Source organism: Seriola dumerili, unplaced genomic scaffold (genome assembly GCF_002260705.1).
Source record: "Seriola dumerili isolate Sdu_G_001 unplaced genomic scaffold, Sdu_1.0 BDQW01000321.1, whole genome shotgun sequence".
NCBI classification, from domain to species: domain Eukaryota; kingdom Metazoa; phylum Chordata; class Actinopteri; order Carangiformes; family Carangidae; genus Seriola; species Seriola dumerili.
This window is the reverse complement of record NW_019174576.1, coordinates 2,506,520-2,527,789: the sequence shown is the minus strand read 5'-3', so window position 1 is coordinate 2,527,789 and position 21,270 is coordinate 2,506,520. Positions and strand designations below refer to the sequence as shown.

Sequence of the window (21,270 nt, the reverse complement as noted above, 5' to 3'; positions counted from 1 at the left end):
GATTCATGTATTGGCATACAGTTTCAGTCAACTTTTGTAGCTTTGTTCTTGTTAGAACTGCTGCGGTGCATTTTGGAGCATCATCACCTTTTCTTATTTAGATATAACTGTTCAACAATCACTATTATGTTATATACATTGGGGACAGAGGTGAGGATAGAGAAGTGTTGGGGCAAACAACCCTTTCCATGAGAATATATTGACATTCCTCTAGCACCCCTCAGAATAGCACCATTCTTCACTTGTCTGAATATCTGAATACTGTATCTGGATGATGGAGAATTTAGTTCCTCACATAGTTGATGTGTTAAGTAAAACACAACCCACCCTGCAGCAGAGTGTCCCATTATAAACCAAGGAGCAGCGAGATGACAAAGACAATAAATACTTGCCACCCTTAATAATGACACTTTGACAGCACTATACCATGTGTTCCATTAACACCCCGTCTGCACACTGGAGGAACTCCTAATTCATTAAACACACACACACACACATACACACTTTCAAACATGCCCACAGACAGACACTGACAGTGGCATACTATATACGTGCCCCATGGCCAAATCCATTGTAGCCGAGGCCCTTAAACGATAAATACAGCTTTGCGTCAGCAGCTCTGCATATTTAAAGCCACTAATGGCTTCCTGCAAAGCACTCGCTCTCATAGACACACTCTAAGCCAAGGAGAAAAAAATCACTGGCGTGAGGGTCGGGAGTTCTGTCAGCAGAGCGGCATCTCCAAGCGAACAGGTGCAGCAATGGCTGGCTGGGCAAGGTGGGCCACACACTTCAGCCAGTAGAGGCTAACCAGCTGGCTGGGGAACATAATTATGAGCCTGGGAGACAGCTGAAAGTTATTAATGAAGTAAGATGTTAACGGACTCCACACTGTTTTCTTGTCTCTTAATTGAGGATCTTAAAATCTCATTTTAAGCGTTTGGGTTCTTGTGACTAGAACTCACTTTAACTCTTTCATTCATTCTGTGATGCACGGTCATCCCTAGTCAGCACCTTAGGGATTTTAAGAAACTTGCCATTGACCTAAGGGGGTTTTCAAACGTGGTGGGGGGGGGGTCCAGCAAAACCACTTCTTAGGTCCGCTACAAAATGCTGTCTGTGGTCAGGTTTGAGTGAGCCCCTATGACGTCCAAAGAAATCCATTTGAAAGAGTAAAGCCAACCTTCTCCAACCTTTCATCATGCACAGACACACCACTGCGCTAAACCTTCATCCAGCGAAAGACTGCATTGTTACTAAATGCATACGGACATCAAGTGAATGTAGCTACTGCTGCATTACGACACAAGCCACATGTGCAACCATGACTAGTTAAATGTTTAAAATTTAAAATGCAGAGAAAGAGTTTGTACGATCATTTATGTTCATAGAACTTGCACACTCACCAAGGTGACAAGAGTGACGTATGTGTGGTCATTAATATATGTCACACAATCAATTCACAGTCTGGAGGTTTCTTTCATTTGAAAACAAATCAAAGTAATGACCCCCCCCCTCCCCCTCTCTGAAGACATCTGAAAGAAAGGAACCTGGGTACAGACTCAAGCAGCTTGACCCATGGTTTAACACACTTTGAGTCAAAGGCAATATCTCAAAACAAGCAGTGAGACAACGTTAGGGAATAAATGAGACGCATCATTTTTACCTCACTCAAAACGAGACTAAATGGCTTGTCTAGATGGCTTGAACTCACTTATATACTTACTAAAAACTGGATGACTGACTGGAAAGCCCAGCGGGTTTACACCTACTGTAGCTGAGTACACACTCCTTCCCTGTCACTCACACACACACTGACACACTAACACACACACACACACACACACACACACACACACACACACACACACACACACACATACAATCACATGTTTGGTGAGGTAAAGCCGTATGCTTTTGTCCATTGCCAGGGGGGTAAACAAACACATAGAGTCTAATCTGAGAGCAAACAGCGGCGCCTCATGTTAACCAGCAGGGATACAGTTTCTCTCAACACTATGAGGCCTGAAGCAGTTAAGAACTGAAGACAGAGACAGACAGAGAGAGAGAGAGAGAGAGAGAGAAAGAGAGAGAGAGAGAGAAAACTCTTACATTGAACTGGGGATGCTGGCGTGTCCAAAATAATTACAAGTTATGAAATGTGACTGACTGATTGTTCCTGCGCTTTGTATTGTTTATCTTCTACTTTCCTTTCCTCCTCTTTTGCATTTTGTGACATCTCTAATGCATAATGGATAGATAGAATTGGTAAACACTAAGCTCAAAATATTTCAAACTAAAAAGTATTGATACTGACATTTCAGCACTTAACAGCAGCCACCCCACCCCACCCAAAAAAGAAAAGAGAATTATAACTTTCATAACTTTGGCATGGTCATAGAGCTGCTATTAATATATTTTTCACTTTGTTAATCAATTAATTAGGCTATAAAACATGAAAAGATAGTAGGCAAAATCTGACAGAAGCTGGAACCAACAAATGTGGCATTTTTGGTTAATTAAAATGATTCATTTTTAAATTGGTGTTGATTCATTTTCTGTCAATCATCTAACGCTCGCGTCACTCTTTAAGGCTGCTGAAATTATCATTTAGCTATAGACAATATCGTGTTGTGTAAACTGGGTATTACAGTTGCATCACAGGAGAAAGAGCCAGGATTTGAATCTCAGCCACGAGCACCTGCAAGTTTTGAACTTTGAGAAAAGTCTGTAACTGTGAGTGTGTATATCAGTGTCTGCACAGCCTCTATCGGGTCCCCATCTCAATACAGCGCTTCTGTTCTGCACACTGGGATGACCTCCAGCCCCATCATGACCCTGAAAAAGGAATAAGTGGGTATTGAAAGGGAATGAATGATTGGTAAGTACAGATGATGGAGGGCTTTCTTTAATATCAAATTTTGTGGTTTTGGCAGGGATTGAAGGTTGCTAATGGGGGGGTGGAGGGGTTCAGTCACAGACTAACAGGCACTTATATTTCTAAGAGACATGAACCACAATGGCTCAGCAGGCATCTGCAGCTGTAAAACGTCTACATAGTTTAAGTTTCTATTACCAGACTTCACCCTTCTGCATTCTTAAGTACATTTTTGTAAATATACACTCTGGACCTTAAGGACAAAAAATAACTCCAATGATGCCCTTTTTTGAAACTGCAATTTTCTATCCTGCCTCATCATTACAGCATAGAATCAAGCATTTCATTTTATGAGGCTCCAAATTTGTACTTGTTACTATTTTCCACCACATGAAGCCATATTAAGCTTATGAAGGAAATGCATGCTATTTTGGGTGTCCTCTAGGGGCATTGCTGTTCTATTATGGAGCACTGTATAGGCCATTGGAATAAATATACTATTATTATTATTATTATTATATGTATATCAGTGTGTGTGTGTGTGTGTGTGTGTGTGTGTGTGTGTGTGTAAGGTGCACTTGTTTGTCTACATGCGCCATGCAAATGTATGGTACGTCCGTATGAGCTGTGGTTCTCGTGATTATTATACTGAAAATTTCACTCAACATTTTAGTAAATGAAAAAAAAAATTACCAAAACTAACCAAAGTGATAAAAATGTATTCAGTGAAAGTGGAAAACAATATCAATATATAACATTTTTATGGTTATTGGACACATTTTTGCCCTCTACGGAACGCTGTAATTTTTTTTTTCAAAAGGACGCTCAAAGCTTAATATCAAAGTCTTGCAGATTATATGCAAGTAAACGAACAAGGCGTTTCACGGATACTCAGTATTTGCAATGCAAACAAATATATATAAATCACGTAAAACAGATCAGTGCCTGAATAACAGATGAAAGAATAGAGAGACAATGCAGACCACCTGCAGAGAACATTAACATCGTGATTCACATTCTGTTTCTGCTATCAACATCTCATAGAATCGCGTTTAAGTCTTTTATGCTCATTCTTTATATGCACACACGGATACACGGACGCACACACATGCCCCCAGACAAATGGTATTTTAGTTGAGTGAAAGGCGGAAATTGCCCCATATCTTTATCCTGGTGTGGTTTAATAATAAAGGAAGAAAAACCCCAGCAACCAAAACAACATGGATATGAAATTGGTTCCTTCCATTCAAACAAATGAGAGCATAATGTCATTTAGGAATGAGGCAGCGAAGCTTTGTTTCCGTCATGTGTCACAGTATATACCTGCCCTCTGGGTAAGGCAGTGACATCCATACACAGGGGAAAAGGAATTAGGAATCAGAGTAATGAGAAGAGATAAGATAGAAGGGAAAGAAAAAATAGAGATAGGAATGAAAAAAAGAAGGGACAGAAGATTAGAGAAGACATCACCATGACAGATTAAAGGCTACTACATGTAAGAAAGCAGTGAGGAAGGGTAGATGCAAAGGAGTAGTGGTAACCAGGCCGCCTCGACCTGGCCCAGCAAACGTTTCAATGTTGATAATGGATATAAAGTCACAAATCACAACATCAGTGTAAGTACGTCATACTGTACAAATTGTGCGTGTCTGGAATTGTCCTTTAAATCTGACAGATGCTTGTTGGATGATGTTTATTCCTTTCTTCTTATTCCTTTCCTTTCTAAGACACAAGAGCTGGTAGCATTATGCCCACAATATTTTAAACAACACCCGTTGGTATCATCCAACCTGTAATGAACAGCCAGATCTGCCTGACAGGAAATGAAGAGTCTACTTTCCTAATATTACTCTATGAGAAAATAGGATGGGTAAAAAAAAAAAAAATCACAACCGAAAACCTTTAAGATTCAAATCCAGCCTTTGACTATAAATGTTTGAATCGTGATCAACGAAGCAGCGAGAGCAGACATCGGCTGCAGATGCCAGTTTGAACCAACAAGGGCAAAGACCAATGAAACCAAGTGAGGAGCTCAGGTTCCTATTAAAGAACCAACAGACTTGTTATCTACGACCATGCAGTCATTACAACTGGAGGAAGAGCAGAGCAATAGAAAGAAAGAAAGAAAGAAAGAAAGAAAGAAAGAAAGAAAGAAAAAGGAAATCACTAGTTTTAGCAATTATGCTAAACTAAGCTCTCTGGAATATCTCCTGCATCATCTCATGGAACCAGCAAGAAAAGACACAATGAATGAAGAGAAGAAGAAAGTGAGAACAATAAGACAAAAAAAAAAGAAGTTAGAAAATAATTCTAGTGTTAGCACTCAGACTAAGCTAAACTCTGGAATGAAACCAGCAGCAACACCAGAAGAGATTGATACAAAGCGAGAGAGAAGTTGAAAAATTCAATGCCTACTTTTCGCCTTCAAGCCCGGCTAATGGAATTCCCCAGAAAGCAATGAAGAAAGAGCAGACACCAACAGCGGAACAGTGGTTGTGTATTACATTTTACAGTAGGATCCTTACCTAGGACGCCCAGCCGGTAGTTAACAGTTATGACAATCACATTCCCATAGCTGGCCAGGATGCTGCCATCAAACATATTTCCAGTTCCTTCCATGTAGGAGCCCCCGTGGATGAAAACCATCACCGGCTTAGGGCTTCCACTCTCCCTAATGTCTGAAGGAGGGGAGAGGAAGAGGAGGAAGAGGAGGAAGAGGAGGAGGTGGAGAAGGCAGAAGGACTGATTAGGTGACAGATTGAAGGTGACAGCAAGAAATGCAATTTCAGTCCTTTAGGGGGCTTTAGCCACCTCTTTAATTTTATTTTTTTTTTCTGAGTAATCTTGGCACACTGGCTTTTTAATGTGGAGACCTTGTTAGTTTGAGGCGTCAAACCGTTCATTTTTCTACATGAAGGCCGTGACATGTTCGTGGTGATTGGAAAATGTTGTTTTCTTTATTTATTAACCCATTCTAAATTCCATATAGGTTTTAATGAAACGGGATATTTAATGTGGCGAGTTTTAATTTTCCTGCAGGCAATGGACTGTCAACATGCAAGAGTGGCAATCTAAACTGTCATACCATGTTGAGGTAAAACTTGGGCAATTAATCTGGAAGAAAATCTAATAAAAAATGGCATATTAGGCTTGACAATTTTATGAAAAAGCACCGCTTTATTGAAACTATAATTTGAATTCATGCTAACACTCCATGGTTGTTTAGCTGTAGGGAAATGTTTGCAGAGATTTTGTGACTATAATGCATGTGAGAACATTTTTGGCCCCCGGGGGAAGTTAAACATAACTGAAAATTGAGTGGAACACTTGTCTTTTTAAAGACTTTAATGTGCTTTGTTAATGTGAAGGATATGATGTTGATTCGGCTTTTCAATTACAGTTCAATCATTTCCATAATTACAGTGTAATAAGACACTAGCTACATAAAATATGTGGTAGATGAGTTGTCGTGCTGAAATTACTTATATTACAAAACGTTTCCTTTACCAAATGAATATGTAGCTATATTTTATTATGTAGTTGCATATGTCAAGGTCAGGAAAATAGTTAGCTTGCTATTAGCAGCAGAACTAGTCGTATGAAAATGAATTACATCCGGCTGATTAGAGTGGAAAAAAAGGAGGGCTGTATTGTAAAGCTTTAGCCCTTGACGTAGTTTTAATACGAGTTGGGTGTGAGCTAAAAGGATGAGAAGACGCGGAGAGATCTAACAACATGCTGCAACCCACATTCAAAACACGGCTTCACTTTCATCTTCTGTATCCCAGAGATGAAGCTTTTCATCTTACTTCCTAACTCTCTCCATCAGTACAAGCAGCAGCACACATCGTTTATCCCACTGATGTTTTAACACTGAGGGACTAGGGTCCAGAGAGAGATCAGTAAGTCTATGGGGAATAAAAAATTAATCAAGCAAGAAAATAGAAAGCTTTACCTCTGAGATGAGAGAATAAAAAAAAAAAAGATTTTCAGTTGTAAGGGGAGTAAAAGTGGCAGGAAGAAGGTGTTTGTGTCTGGAAGTTTCCCTGGAGTGTCTGTTCAAAATACTTCAAATCCAAGGGGGTAGACAAAATAATATAAACACTTCAGGGAAAAAACTTTTAACAAGGAACTTACTCACATTAACAAACCCTGCTATGAAAGTGGTTCAATAATGCTTTTAAAATGTGTAAAAGTGTCCGTCCCTAATGTGCATCAGTGTGATTTGAATGATGAAAGAAATCATTACTTCACTATATTAGGTTAATAAGAAAACTACTCAGGCAAAAAAAAAAAAAAAAAAGAGAACTTACCTTCCTTGCGTTTGAGTAAAGAATAAACATAATACATTTCTGAGGAAATGGGATATTATGCAGCAGAAATAGGAAGCAGAGAGTAAATATTGATGTGTCTGTATATTGGACAAGTGCCGAAATTGTTCTCTTCCCACCAACGAATGTAAAATAGACACAGCCTTAGAAAGAAAAAAAAAAAAACTCAATTAGCAAAAGGAAATGGGGTAAAAGAAAACAAAATATCTAGCAGGAAATAAAACTGAGGCACATCTAGGTGAAATGCTTTCTCCTTGTGTGTGTTTACTATGTTTGTCCCTCCCTCTGTTTCTATCACTGCAGAGCTCATTACATCACTTCTATCATTCTCTGTCCTTTGTAGTGTTTTTTTTTTTTTTTTTCATAGTTGTTCTGCTCCCTCTGTCGCAGCAGTGGCCACAGTGTAGCAGCACATCATAACTCTCCTCTGGAAGGATTCCAGAAACTCCTGACAAAAAAGGTCAGGGGATTATGGCTAGAGTGTGTGTGTGTGTGTGTGTGTGTCTTTTGCCTTGCAGTACAGTTAGATTATGTGTGTACCGTGACAAAGGGAGGGGTGGGAAGACAAAAGGAGAAAAAGATTTTAAAAAAAAGAAAGAAAAGGTACTAGTAATACCAGTAATGGTGATGGTTATTATGATTCTGATAAGGATGGTGGTAATGTTGATGTGATGGTGATGATGGCAGCCATGACATGACAGTGGCAGTGGTGGTGGTGATGATAACTGACAGCCTCGATGATGGTGTTGAAAAGGATGACAATAACGGTGACGCTATCCACCACAACAATGATGATATTTACGATAGTGATGTTAGTAATAAATTCACATATTACTATGTAATAATAATAATCAACGGTGGCAATGCTGACAATGATGGCGGCAACCACGATTTTGATGGCAATGGCAAAAGTCATAATGATTATGATAATGGTGAATACTATGACAAAGAAGATACTGTTGATGTTAATTATGGCGTCAGCCACGAGGATGATGATGATGATGATGATGATGATGATGATGATGATGATGATGATGATAATGAAAATTATCCCACTATTGTGATGACAATATGGAAAATGACGAAAGCAGACAACCATGATGACGATCATTATGATGGTGGAAGCTATTATGATGATGGCAACTATGGCGTTAGTGATGATCATATTGATTATGTTGCCCAGGGCATTATGGTGGTGAAGATACTGTTGCCAATGACAAAAACCATGACAGTAATAATGATGCTGATGATGGTGCTATTGATTATGATGATGATGGTGATGACAACCCATGACTTTGATAATGATGTCGCAGACAACAACGACAGCCCATGACACGTTGATGATGACGATATGATGGCAGTGATGACGGTGCAGGTGCCACGATGGTGGTGGGCATGATGTTGATATTGTCCACAACACGACAGTAATAATGATGCTGATGATGGTGATGGTATCACCGCGACTTTGATATCGATGTTGATAATGTTGATGGAACATGCTCATGGCAATCACAATGGTAATGATGATGTCAGCCTTAAAGATGGCCAACGGTGGTGATGAACTTGATTCTAATGATAGTAACAGCTACAAAAGTAAAGATGGTTTTGGTGATTATGATGACATCCAGTGAGTTAAATACGATTAAAAAAAAAAAGAACCATGGTAATGATGATGAAGATAAAGGATGATGATGAGGGTGAGGAGGACTTGTATGATTGAGAATATGACTTGCTGATTATGCAAATGCACCTAGGATCTAACCAGGTCTTCATATAGAAATGTTGCTTTTTCTCTTTAGAGCGAACAGAATATGGGTGATTTTTTTCATATCGTTATACTCTGTGTAGGAGCTGTGTGATGCAACACCGTTTCCTGTGCGTGTGTGCATATGTGTGCTCAACTAGTATGACATGAACATATTAATTAGTTCGCATGGAGATACATCAGCACGGCGATTATAGCTGTCTCTGACGGTCAGTGGTAATGAGGTAAGATTAGGATAAAATTGTCTTGGCATTGGTTGAGCATTTGATGGATTTACCTGAATTTACCTGGATTTACTGGCAGAAACAAGTCCCAGCGTATACACACACACACAGTTGAGGTTTTAAGTTTATGCAATCCAGCTTCCTCTCAGTATGGTTTCCTGGCATCCTTCATTGGCTGCCACTGCACAACTCAGAGCCAAAAAAACCCTCTAAACCCCAGCCTCTCCCTTCATTCCCCTAACTTATCAATTAATCCTCATTCAGCTGATTGCAGATTTCATCTCTTCCCATCATACTCTTATGTGCGGTGAGGTAATGCTGTATTCAAGGTGATTTCTGGAACATCGAACATTTACATGATTATTTGTAATGTCAATATGCCCCTTTGCTCCTCTGTTTTAAGTGATTTTAAATGAATACATTTTAAATAAAGGTGTTTGGAGCAAGATGAAAGCTTGCTTTGAGACAAGCTAAAATGAGATAGAATCTTGTAGTGTGATTCGACCATTCAATCTTCCTAGGTTTAAGTGCGGGTGAGGGAGAGTTTGTCAGAGGATAGGTACCTTGCCAACATGGAGTAGATCATTGCTTCGCTGAGGATGAGGTTATGATCAAAGAGATTCAGGTGCTTTAGATTTCTGTGAGCAAACCCTGAGAGATGCCCCTGGGCTGTTTCAACAACTTTGGTATCCTCTCCCTCTGCCGGTGTAGAGGACTTATCAAACCAACAGCAGCCAAAGGGAGCAGAGGTGTTTTTTTTTTTTTTCATCCTGGCTTCAGCCTTTTGCTGTAGGGAGCAAAGCCATGGGGACTCTCGGCAAAAGCAACAGGAAGCAAAATGTAGCCCAGTGGTGAACACCGACTCAAACACTTACAGACAAACTACTCCTGTATAATCAACACACCTGTGCTGATCTAACTCATTCATGTGCATTGCCACTGGCTTGTGTAAGATTATGTTTAAGCAGATGCGTAATAACATTAACTTCTGCCATATGCAAATAAAATAAATTTTGCTTGCATTTGCAAATGGGAGCTGATATTTTCAGGACCTGAAATTTTGGCTGAACTAACACACACGTGAAGGTTGTAATGTTCATGTTTAGGTTGAAGCAGTTTCAGAGAGGTGTTGATTCGACTGTATCGTCACTTTGGAGACAGTTTGCAGTTTCTGGTGCTGTTGAATTGTACAGCATTCTATGGGCAGGCGTTTCTATTACTTGGTCCACCCCATTTATAGTAATGAGTGTAGGCTAAATAACAAAAACACCTAATGCAATACAGCTCAGCGGCACCACAAAGTACATTCTCCAATGCTATCAAACACTTGAATCAACACCTCTTTTCACAAAAAAACTTAACCTTCATGAAAAAGGGTGTCTTGCAGGACTGTTGCATTAGACAGCATTAGTTTTACCTAGGTCTACCTAAAAATACACTGCCAACTGACTGCATATGTGTGTTTGAAAAGGTTGGTCAAGCGGAGTGTACGAGCTGGGCGTACGCCTGGGCGTAACGTTACATCCGACTTAGAACTGTAAGCTACGACCAACTCAAAGTTATGACTAGTGCACCACTTAGACTTAAGTATGGAGCAGCTGTAGGTTGGATAGTCAGACTAGTCGTGTCCATGGTAATAATAACAGCAAAAAATATCAATCACACAACCAAGGGGCAGAACAATGATGGCAGCACGTCTTGTTCATAGAATAAATAACGAAAAGGCATTAAGACAAGAAATGGTCATCCATGATCAGAGAAACCCACTGGACGTCTATTCATGAGCTGACTGAGAGGTTTCACTTTCGCTTCGGCAGACGAGCTTTGTTTGAGCGAATTGAGAAGCTTCTCCCCTCAACTACAGCATTGGACAGAAAGACGGACACTCTCTCCCCCGCCCTGCAGGTGCTGATTGCGCTCTGAATTTCCAGCTTGTTTGCAGGTAGAAGTTAGAGTTTAGTGTGTTGCTTAGCAACAATCACCGCTTTGCGTGTATTCACGTGAACGCGCATCGTAAAGACCAGGCAAAGCTACGGCCGAGGTCAGTCAGGTTTGGTGCACTTACTGTAAATTCGAATCACAAAGTGGGGCGTAGCTAAGACCGCCATCAGAGTTCAGACCTACTTTTTTTACGCCCAGCTGGTGCACTCCGCCCCAGATGCTTAAACTATGTTCTGTTTGTTTTTGATTGTGTTCCCACATCTACTATCCATTCCCTGTGATCCGAATGTGGCATGAGTAAGGAACTCATTATTGTACCACTGCAAAATGCTTTAGGTTGTAGGTCAGAGTGGATGGTTGAATCTACAAGAGACCATGCCAGCTGAAGCAGTGAGCTACTCTGTAGTGAACTCTTTGTTTTCTGGTTTCAAGTTGGTTGATTGAGTTTTTGCATTTTACTTTTATTGTGTGATTACAGGTCAGCTCAATCCTTTCATGTTGTTATGGGTTTCAATCAAATATTAATTGCTACATTTCCGTTTGTCCGGTAGCAAGTAGTCGTGGTAAGGGAGGTTTCACTTTTACTGTATGTGATATCATGCTGCATCAGAGTTGAAGTTGCGAGGGAAATGTCAGCAGCTGGAGCCTCTGGGTGAGCCTAATGGAACAAGGTAGCACAATCCCCAGTTGATCTTTTATGATCCTTCCCTCAGTTCCAGGATTGCCCCCTTGCTGTCAGCAAAATCTATATCCTTGTACCCTCAAAGTAATATATCCATAGTGTATAGGAAGATTAATATCTCCCCGGTATTGCTGTATAATACTTTATATAGGGTACCAGGGTCCCATAAGATACCACAATTCACAGCATCTCCACTTCTGTGTACACACTTAACCACTCCAGCAATATTCGTTGTAAAAAAAAAAAAGAAAAAAAAAACAGAAAAAAAAAAGTGGAGCTTCTAACAAATCCTCAGCTCTCAGGGACTTTCCTGTTTACATCTCTATTCCCAGCACAAAAGGATTACAAACACCAGCTTTACTGAGTATAAAGAGATTGTAAAATCCAAGGTTTGCTGGGTGGGAGTGGTGGGGAGGTTCGGGAATGTCATCATTGAGTTTGCATCCACAAGGCGACAAGAGGTCAAGAGGCAAGAGCATCAAAATCCACTGGGGTGGGGGGGGCGGGGGGTGTGAGGGGGTGGGGTCCGAGCTGATGAGAGTCGGCCCGCGTAGGGCAACAGACTGTGTGTGAGTATGTGTGTATGTGTGTGTGTGTGTGTGTGTGTGTGTGGGGGGGGTTCTCAAGCATATTTTCCTCTATATTAAACTGGATTAGTTGTCTGCCCTGCATCCTTTATCGAGATAATACTTGAAGCTTTCTGGGATTTCAATGAATAGATCTGTGTGAGCTGTGTGACTCCCTCTAATCTTATTGGTGTGTGTGTGTGTGTGTGTGTGTGTGTGTGTGTGTGTGTGTGTGTGTGTGTGTGTGTGTGTGTGTGTGTGTGTGTGTGTAATGAGAGCTCTCAGAAAAAAAAAAAATAGAAAAACAGCATGATGGCACACATCAAAGGGATCTGGATGGTTGTGAGTCTTATTTGGATGTAATTGCTGTTTACTTCGTCACATTATACAGTAGAGGTGCCTTATTAAGACTTTCTGCCTGTCATTAAAGTTGCACTGTAGCAGCCTTAAGGGGCTATGACTCTATCTCAGGGTTTTATCAAGGACATTTTATTCCTAATATGAGTTTTCAAAGGGCTGCTTGTTTATGGCAACTGAGGAAAGGTCCGTCTCTTTGTATTATTGAGATTAATGTACTTCCAGCACACTGTCGCAGCACTTAATTTATATCAAGAGGGGAAACTGCAAAGTTTCAGTCCTATAGTTTCTGTCTGGTATCCACTGGATCCCTTTAGGATGCATTCTTATTAGCATACGCCCAAAACTCATCTCTGATTAAATACCTTAAAAGCAAAAAGAATATGTTGAAAACATTTGTGTATTTTTCTTCCGTCAGTTTCAAGTGTTTACATTCATGTGTGCAGAAGAGTGCGCATCAGTGTTTTCATGTCATTTAACTCCTAACATTTAGTTTGACTGATTCAGGCCACGCGTATATGTAACTAACATGTCTTGCATACTGAATGTGGTTTACACTGTTCTGCGCAGTGGTAATACACTGAGGCAGTGTAGGCGTCCGTGTTAGTGTGGAGTTCATTTCCTGATGACAAATCTCACCAGGTTGGGCTTCTAAGTCCACTTTAAAAATGTACGAGATCATCTATGCTACCTGCTACTAGCATGATCAGATCTGATAACGTCAGATCCATCTTCTGTTACCTCTTGACTTCAGTAAGTTATTCACATAAACTCTAGCTCTCTGGAGGTTTAACTCAACCACCGAGATTATTTCTGCCTCGGGGGCAGCTCTGACTCTCAGAGATGCTTGTAAAATTTAAATTACAATCTGCTGTGTAAGCAGTCCATCAGAATGTGAAAATCACGGCATTGAGAAAAGCCACACGAGTGGGGACATCACAATTAAAAAATAATAGAAACTCAGTATTTATGCGATGTTTTGATTGTGTGTTCTCCAAAAAGCATTAAAATGGAGAGCCCAGATGATCACTTAAAACTATAATGACAGTGATGCCACTTGAAATCAGCTCCACCCAAATGCTGGTTCATTTATTATTGCCAAGTCTGTCAGGTTTGCTCGCCAATCCACATTTCATGTAGCTATGAAACAACTAATTTGGCAGCTTAGGACTTAGGTTCAGAAGCCAACAGCCACTGCGAGTGGTTGACCAGAAAGTTATGTTCACTTGCTGGTGTGTAGTAATTTAGCCGCGTGCCAGGAAACACAACAACCCACATGTCTCTGCAGCAACCCATGGTTGCTTAGATTGAATTTATCCAGTATTTTTATGTTGTTTTAAACTCATCACAAACTGTGTAAAGGTTACTGGTTTGACGCCCAAAACATGAACAGGACTGAGTGTTAGTATAGGTGCAAGCCAGTTAGCCAGTGGTTGATCTTTTGTACATGATCTAATTTTATAAACGAGACGAGTTAAAAGAAAAACATGCAAAAATGTGTTAAGAGCTGGCTGAAGGGTTAATAGTTACTTGATCTGCTGGTGGGATGCAACATAGAAAAGGAAAGAAAATGTAAAGGAAACAAATCCAAGCAGAGAATCTATATTACAGTATTAATATCAAAGAATGTGGGAGACATGTAAACTTTATAGACATCAAGCTGAAAAGGACAAAACACATCCAGCCAAAAAAGAGAGTTTACGAGTAAAGAGCAAAAAGAAAATGTCCATCACTTTCAAAAAAAGGACAAGAAATGTAAGAAAATCAAAGAAGATAAAAATTGGAGGAGAAAGGGTAAGTTTGGTTTCCCTTGTCATGCAAATCAGTTTGGCATCAGGGGAAAAAATACCTTCGTCGTCCGTGCGGTCACTATCACCTAAATCATCAGTGTGTTTCTTTGTAAGGGGACCTATGGGACCAAGAAGGAGAAGATGGAGGAAAACAGGGTGATCAAGAACACACACAGCTTTCAAAAGATGCTCTCAAAAGATAAGAAAGTATTTCAATAATCAATGTCTCTATAGCCCCTTTTTTTTGGGAAAAATCTTCACACTGACAAGGAGACAGGGTAAACATTACCACAATGTCCACTTCATATGTTTACAGTAGGGATTTACTGTATATGAGTTCATTTAAGAAAGTTACGGGGCAAGAAAAGAGGGACTTTAAAAAAAACAGATGAAAAAAATATTAGTTCTCTGTTGAAAATGAAGACTTAACTGAGGATAAACCTCTTAGGATCAAAAGACATAAACCTCTTTGAAATAGTGCATACTGTAGCATTAATTATACATAACAGAGACATTATGTTAACAGTTGTAAATGATCATTGTAGCAGAGAAAAAGGCAGACGCTGTAAAAGAAGCAGCATTTTTAAGAGCAGAGCACTCAAAAGAAGCATGTGACAAACTCCCCCCGTTGTACTTTCAGAGTGTGTTAACCGTATGTGGGTCTAAACACACACGCACACAAATGTGCACATTCAGTGATAAACCTGATTGCAGGAGCGCTGCTGGGCAGCGTAGCCCACATCAGGAAATTTTAATGAAAGAGAAAGACAGAAATGAGAGAAGCAGATACTGGAGAAGGGCCTCCTATTTAAATTTTCAGAGGATTAATGTTTTTTATTTCTTTTCTCACTTTGCCAACGAGAGCTACAGAATAAAACAGAAAGGGGATTCATGTTAAAGCCTTGTTCAATAAGGGATCTTTGGAGGTGCTGGTAGGTGGATTTTGTTAACTTAAGACAAAACCAAACTAGGTGTTTTCAATCTTAAAAAGCTCAACTAAGCTACTGTTTGGATGTAGCCTTATATTTAGCATAGTGACATGAGTGTTGATTTTGTTGAGAAAAATGAACTCTCACTTTGCCTTTTCCAAAATGTCGAACCAGTTCTTCAAGCACTGTGGCAAAACTAACTGAACTTGAGACACGTTAATAGCTTTTGTGTACCTGCTGGTTTAGTTTGACAGGGGAAGTGGTCAACTGCTTCTTTATTAAATCCAACAAATTGTCACTTTACTGTACATACACAGATACGTATCTTAAACAAAAACAAGACAGACAGAAAGACACACACATACACACACGCCCACGAAGAACATACAGATACACACAGATGCTACATAACAGGTCTGAAAACATGCAGCTTTGAGGAAGGGGATGTATGCTAGCAGGGTGCATGACACAGAAAAATAGAGAAGCATACTGGCTGTGCTTAAGCCTTCACACAGACACACACACACACACACACACACACACACACACACACACACACACACACACACGCAGCGGTGTCTCCATGACTACAGAGGACACTACACTGACTTAGAGTCATTTCCTTACTCTAACTGTAACATATATACTACTTGCCTAACCGAAACCTAACCTTACCCTAAATTTAAAACATGTCTTTGCCTTAAAATGTATTGATTTACATTATAGGTCTTGCTTTTTGTCCCCATAAGGAAGAGAAGTCCCCATAATGTGGCTGTATGATTTAGGTCCCCACAACATCAGTAATATCTGAACCACCCACAGCACACCCCCCACACACACACACACAACACACACACACAGCACACTCACAGCGACACAGACAGCACAACACACACCACACACACAAACACACACATACTCAACGTGCATACAGTGGGGTCAAAAAGTCTGGGACCACTTTTCAATACACACACATGTACAAAGCACTGACATCCACAGCCTGTGATGTCACGGGGCTGCAAATATGGGTGTACTGATGAGGAAAAGACCCTCCAGTCCTTTCCAACCTTCATTAGCCACAGTGCCAAATTGCCAGCAGTTTAATGCAATTTCATTTGAGTTTATAAAACCGACATAGCACTCAGCTCCAACATCACAAAGGTTAAAAGGCAGTTTCAGTGGATAAGGTTAATGTTGAAAAATGTCTCAGTCTGAAAGGAGAAAAATAAAAACTTCAGTGACTGTGTTGGTTTAAACATATCTGTTTAGGTAATTGGGAGATAAATCACTTGAAATGTTCAAGACACTTCTCGTCAGTAGCTCACATTAATGACTAATAATTCCTCCATCATTCAGCATCCTGGTGGTTTATTTCAAGGCCAGCCATCTCTCTCTCCAGTGACTTTAAAGAGGAAGCCGGCTCCCTGCATATCATTCTGTCCTACAGCAGTCTCCCAGCTCTCTTTTGTGAATATGACAAGCAATTTGATAAGCGGGAGCTGACTTGTGCTTTCTATTTGCTGAATAAGCACCAAGACACAAGAATCTCTTCTTTCAAAATGTGAAACGTCTAAGAAACACGGAGCATCTGCTGTCTAGGGATGTGTTACCTGTTTATAGAGTACACTGCATCGAGAGATCACTGTCAAAGCAACACATAACGGTAGTGGGAGATCCGCATTAGCCTTTTAGCATACACCGTGTTGAGACAGAAGGCTATGTACGAATACTTAAACATACACCACACGTTACCACAACCTGTCGCTACGTAAACTCTCCCCTGTCTCCGCCTTTTTAAATACATGTTGGGCAGTTAATCACAAAACTTTCTAGTCCAGATTGCAGAGCTGTTAGATGCACTGTTAGATTAAGTAGAATATTCAAATTCAATGCAAGGTGCTTTGGATTACAAGGGAAGTCTTCACAATTGCTACAGCTTAATCTACAGTATAAGAATTAGTACTGGTGTTTTCTCCACATCAATTCATCTTGTTATATCATGATTGTTTTCGACGTTACACGACATTTATTGCTGCAACAGCAAGTGATACATTGTTATGACAAGAGATTTTAAATATGATTATTGTTTAATATGATTTACTTGTTATGATTTAATTGTTTAATATGATTTTCTTGTTATAATGTGTCATGTAATGTCATGTCACGTAATATGAGTAAAGTGTCAGAGTGTCATAGTAAGATGCTTTCACCACAACCTAAACTGACTGAAATGCTGGATGACTTTGACTTGTTTTTTTTCTTTTTCTTTTTTTTTTTTTTTAACCTTGTGACAGATGTTGATGTAACTCTTCAGTCTTTAGAGTGATAGAATGTTGTATGTCTATTTCCACCCACCTCATGTTGACACACAACTGAGTGTGTACACATTTAAAGAGTACTTGAGCAACCCCCTCACAGCCTGTCCCACCTCTGCTGCATACCGCATTTGAAACTAAAGTGAGGTGGGATGTCAGGGGTTGTGGCTCTGTTTCCCGGCAGTATGGAAAGGAACACACATAAAAACAAAATCACTGTTGGTGGTAACATTTCCGAACAAGGGGAGGATGTTTCAACCCCAAATCAACAGCTCAAAAACAGGCTTTTGTTTTTTATTACTATTGGGAAATACCCATAATCCAATGGACTAGAAATTCCAAAGGTCCTTAAATATTGAAAACAATGAGCTTTTATGCAGACACCCTAAAAAGACTTCAACACAATGGAAGGATTCAACACAATGCACTGTATATTTAAAATGCTTTGTAAAGCATACCCTTGCAAAATGAATGGCGTACAAAGAAACACAAAAAAAGATTTCTTTTTTTAAAATAATAAAAAAGTCTGATATTGGAGTTAGCTATGAGCTCAAACCTGTGGGAATAACAGAATCAAAGAGAATGTGATGGATGCGGCTGCACATGTGCTGCTATTACAGTGGCATGTTGTTTGACTGAGGGTTAGTGGGGATCAGAACATACAAGACAGCTCCATGACAGCTCCTATCTCTAACACACACACACACACACACACACACACACACACACACACACACACAATCTCTGACAACCTGACACACACACATGCTCACCCAATTATGAATACACACACATGCAGAGAGAGAGAGAGAGAGAGAGAGAGAGAGAGAGAGAGAGAGAGAGAGAGAGAGAGAGAGACATCATTCAGGAATCAGGTGTCAATTCTAAACTGCCCAGTGACAAGGAGGCCCCGACACTGACCTGCACTCCCCTTTCTGTCACTGTGAACATATGTGTGTGTGTGTAGCACAAGCACCCACAGTGGCGAGGTCTCAGCTGGTATCAGCTCTCATCAGTGTTTCAGAACCTGAAACTTTCCTTTTTTTTATCTGACTCTGTCTATAATCTGTCTCTCTGTATCTTTATTTCTTTTCTTTTTTTTTTTTATCTTCTGCTGCATCTTCCACTTCGGCTCTGCTCATGTCCTTCTCTTTCTCCGATTTATCTTTTTATAATCATTTTTTTGTGGTTCCCATCATCTTGATCTTCATGCTGCATGGAAATGTTTTGAAGGATTTCACCCATCCACCCTCTTCCTCCCTGCCGTTCCATTTAAACTAAAATCAAAACATAATCTTAAAAACAGGTCCACCTAAAAGATTTTTCTGAAGCTTTCAACTGCATTCAATGGTCTTCATTAGGGGATGAAATTTGCTCAAGTATCACCTCTGTTCAAAGATTCTTTGGGTGTGAAAGTCCCCCATTGATCTCTCTCTGGCTGTCTCCTGGCTCCTGGCTGATGACTTTGAGCAGTTTGGGTCACACCATCTGTTTCAGTTGTTCATTCCGCCTATTGTCAGGAAAAAGGCTCATGATTGTGTTAAGATTCTCCTATTTCCAAGACTAAGTTTTTAAATTACAAATAGTACCATGGTAAATTAATAAATAAACAAAGTTTTGTGCATTATATGAATAAAGTCAAAAATTAAGCTAAAGCCTGAACAGTTTTTTAGTATCTGCACATGGAGGAAGAAGTTAAAATCCCATATCAGATTAATCAGGCAGAGGGAAGGAAATAGGGGCCAACAGTTGGCAATAACTGAAATCTCGTCTTAACTGGTGTGTTAAAGGCGACCAGCTGTTCCTACTGTTATGTCATATGTCACATTTCACCAGGTACCCCTGTACATCTGGAACCTTGGCCTTGGTTTTCTCTTCCGAATAAGTTTGACTCTCTTGGGTTCAGAACCTGGCAGCTCATGTTTGTTGTGGCATCTTTTCAATGAAGTGGTCATGTTCCTCAGATCTCTGCGATAACCGTGGTGAGTATGTTATTAACAAAAGGAATGATAGCGACAATAAGACACTGTATGACACTGTCCACTCTGTCTTTCTCTGTCCTGAGCAGTTGCTTTTTTTTAATCTCTGTCCAACTCTTTTCTCTATCCTCATCCATCCTTCCACCATCACCACTGATTGGAGACTGATGAAGAGGAATTTCACTCTCTCTGAAACACTACATCAATCCATGATTAAAAAAAACCCAGTGGGGAAGCATGGGTAACACGCTCAACCCTCAGGCCCCCTTCGCCCCCCCCCCCCCGATGAGGTAATTATTGCAAGGGGAGTTCATGCATCGATTGCACATTCAGCACAAGAGCTATCCATACATACATATTGCTCTCTGTATGCATCAGTAAGGTCCGCACCAGCACAGAAACACAGCAGCTTAATCAATCACTGATGCACATTAAAATAGGGGATCTAACAGAGCACACAGCTCAATGAGCCAAACAGGTAATCTACTACTGACCTTGGATAAAATCCCTACAGGCTGTAAACTATAAATACAGAATCCATTCCCCAAGGTAAAACTGGGAGTCTAATGCACTTCAAATAACTGATGAGAAGAATTAACGGAGACTGTGAGTAATGCCGTGCAAGAATGGAACTGTGCTTTATGGGATTGTGATGATGACATCTAAAAAAAACATCTAAAAAATATAGTGTAGATGTAGCGCTGTAAGTGACGAATGGGCACAGATCTCCACCTACCCCTAACCCTATCTGTCCATCTGTCTCTTCTCTTTCTCATGCCAGCATCGACTGGAGACTGATACAGAGTTCCACCCTCCTGACACTCCAATAAATTATGATGGATCTGTATAGTTATACCTAGTGGTAAAGAGTTAAATAAAGACGTGGTACTGTGTGGTCATCATCATACCTTTGACAAATACATATTATTTTCTTCAAATGACTTTATGTCATTCAGTGATGTGATGATTATGATGATTTGTGATATTACTTTGAAGTTCAACCAGCCACTATGGAAACAAGCATTCCATCAATACATAGGGGGGAAACACTGGAGGTTTGAATTAGTCTGGCTGAAGGACCAGACCAGACCCTCATAAGTGAGAGAAATTCTAGTCTACTGAATAAATACACTGTAGTTTCCTGTCAGGGTTAATGTCCTAAGAGATACTGTGCTCTAGTCTCATTGTGTTCCAATTTAAATCCAAAAAAATTCAGAATAAAAACGTGGTAATTTGCACAAAGGTTCTGTGAAACCGTACTGTGACTGAAAAAAAATGACAATATTGGTTTGGCATTGAACAAAAATGACAGACAGTAAGTCGGGGCTTCACTGCAAGAAACCTCTTCCAAGTTTTTCTGTGTGACTCATCTCTCACAAGGGAAGGTAGAAGCAGTGTAGTGGTAGAAGAGGTACAAGAAGAAGTATAATGCCAAAGAATCTCTTACGCAGTATTCTTGAAATAACTCAGAGGTTCATAGGAAGTGCAGTCTGGCCATATATGTCTCCAAGAA

At 40.1% G+C, this 21,270-nt stretch overlaps 1 protein-coding gene across 4 annotated transcripts in view; it reads right to left on the bottom strand.

Moving 5' to 3' along the window:
- The window catches only part of nlgn1 (neuroligin 1), a 285,005-nt gene that overhangs the window by 177,493 nt on the left and 86,242 nt on the right, over positions 1-21,270 (bottom strand). For 2 of the 4 annotated variants that reach the window (XM_022759225.1, XM_022759224.1), the window contains 2 exons: positions 14,594-14,653; positions 5,404-5,556 (listed from right to left, as the gene is read on the bottom strand). In XM_022759225.1, coding sequence (XP_022614946.1) covers positions 5,404-5,556; positions 14,594-14,653 — 213 coding nt within the window. Of the gene's footprint in view, positions 1-5,403; positions 5,557-14,593; positions 14,654-17,747; positions 17,770-21,270 lie in introns of all 4 variants that reach the window. The other 2 variants (XM_022759228.1, XM_022759226.1) reach the window with 2 other exon arrangements.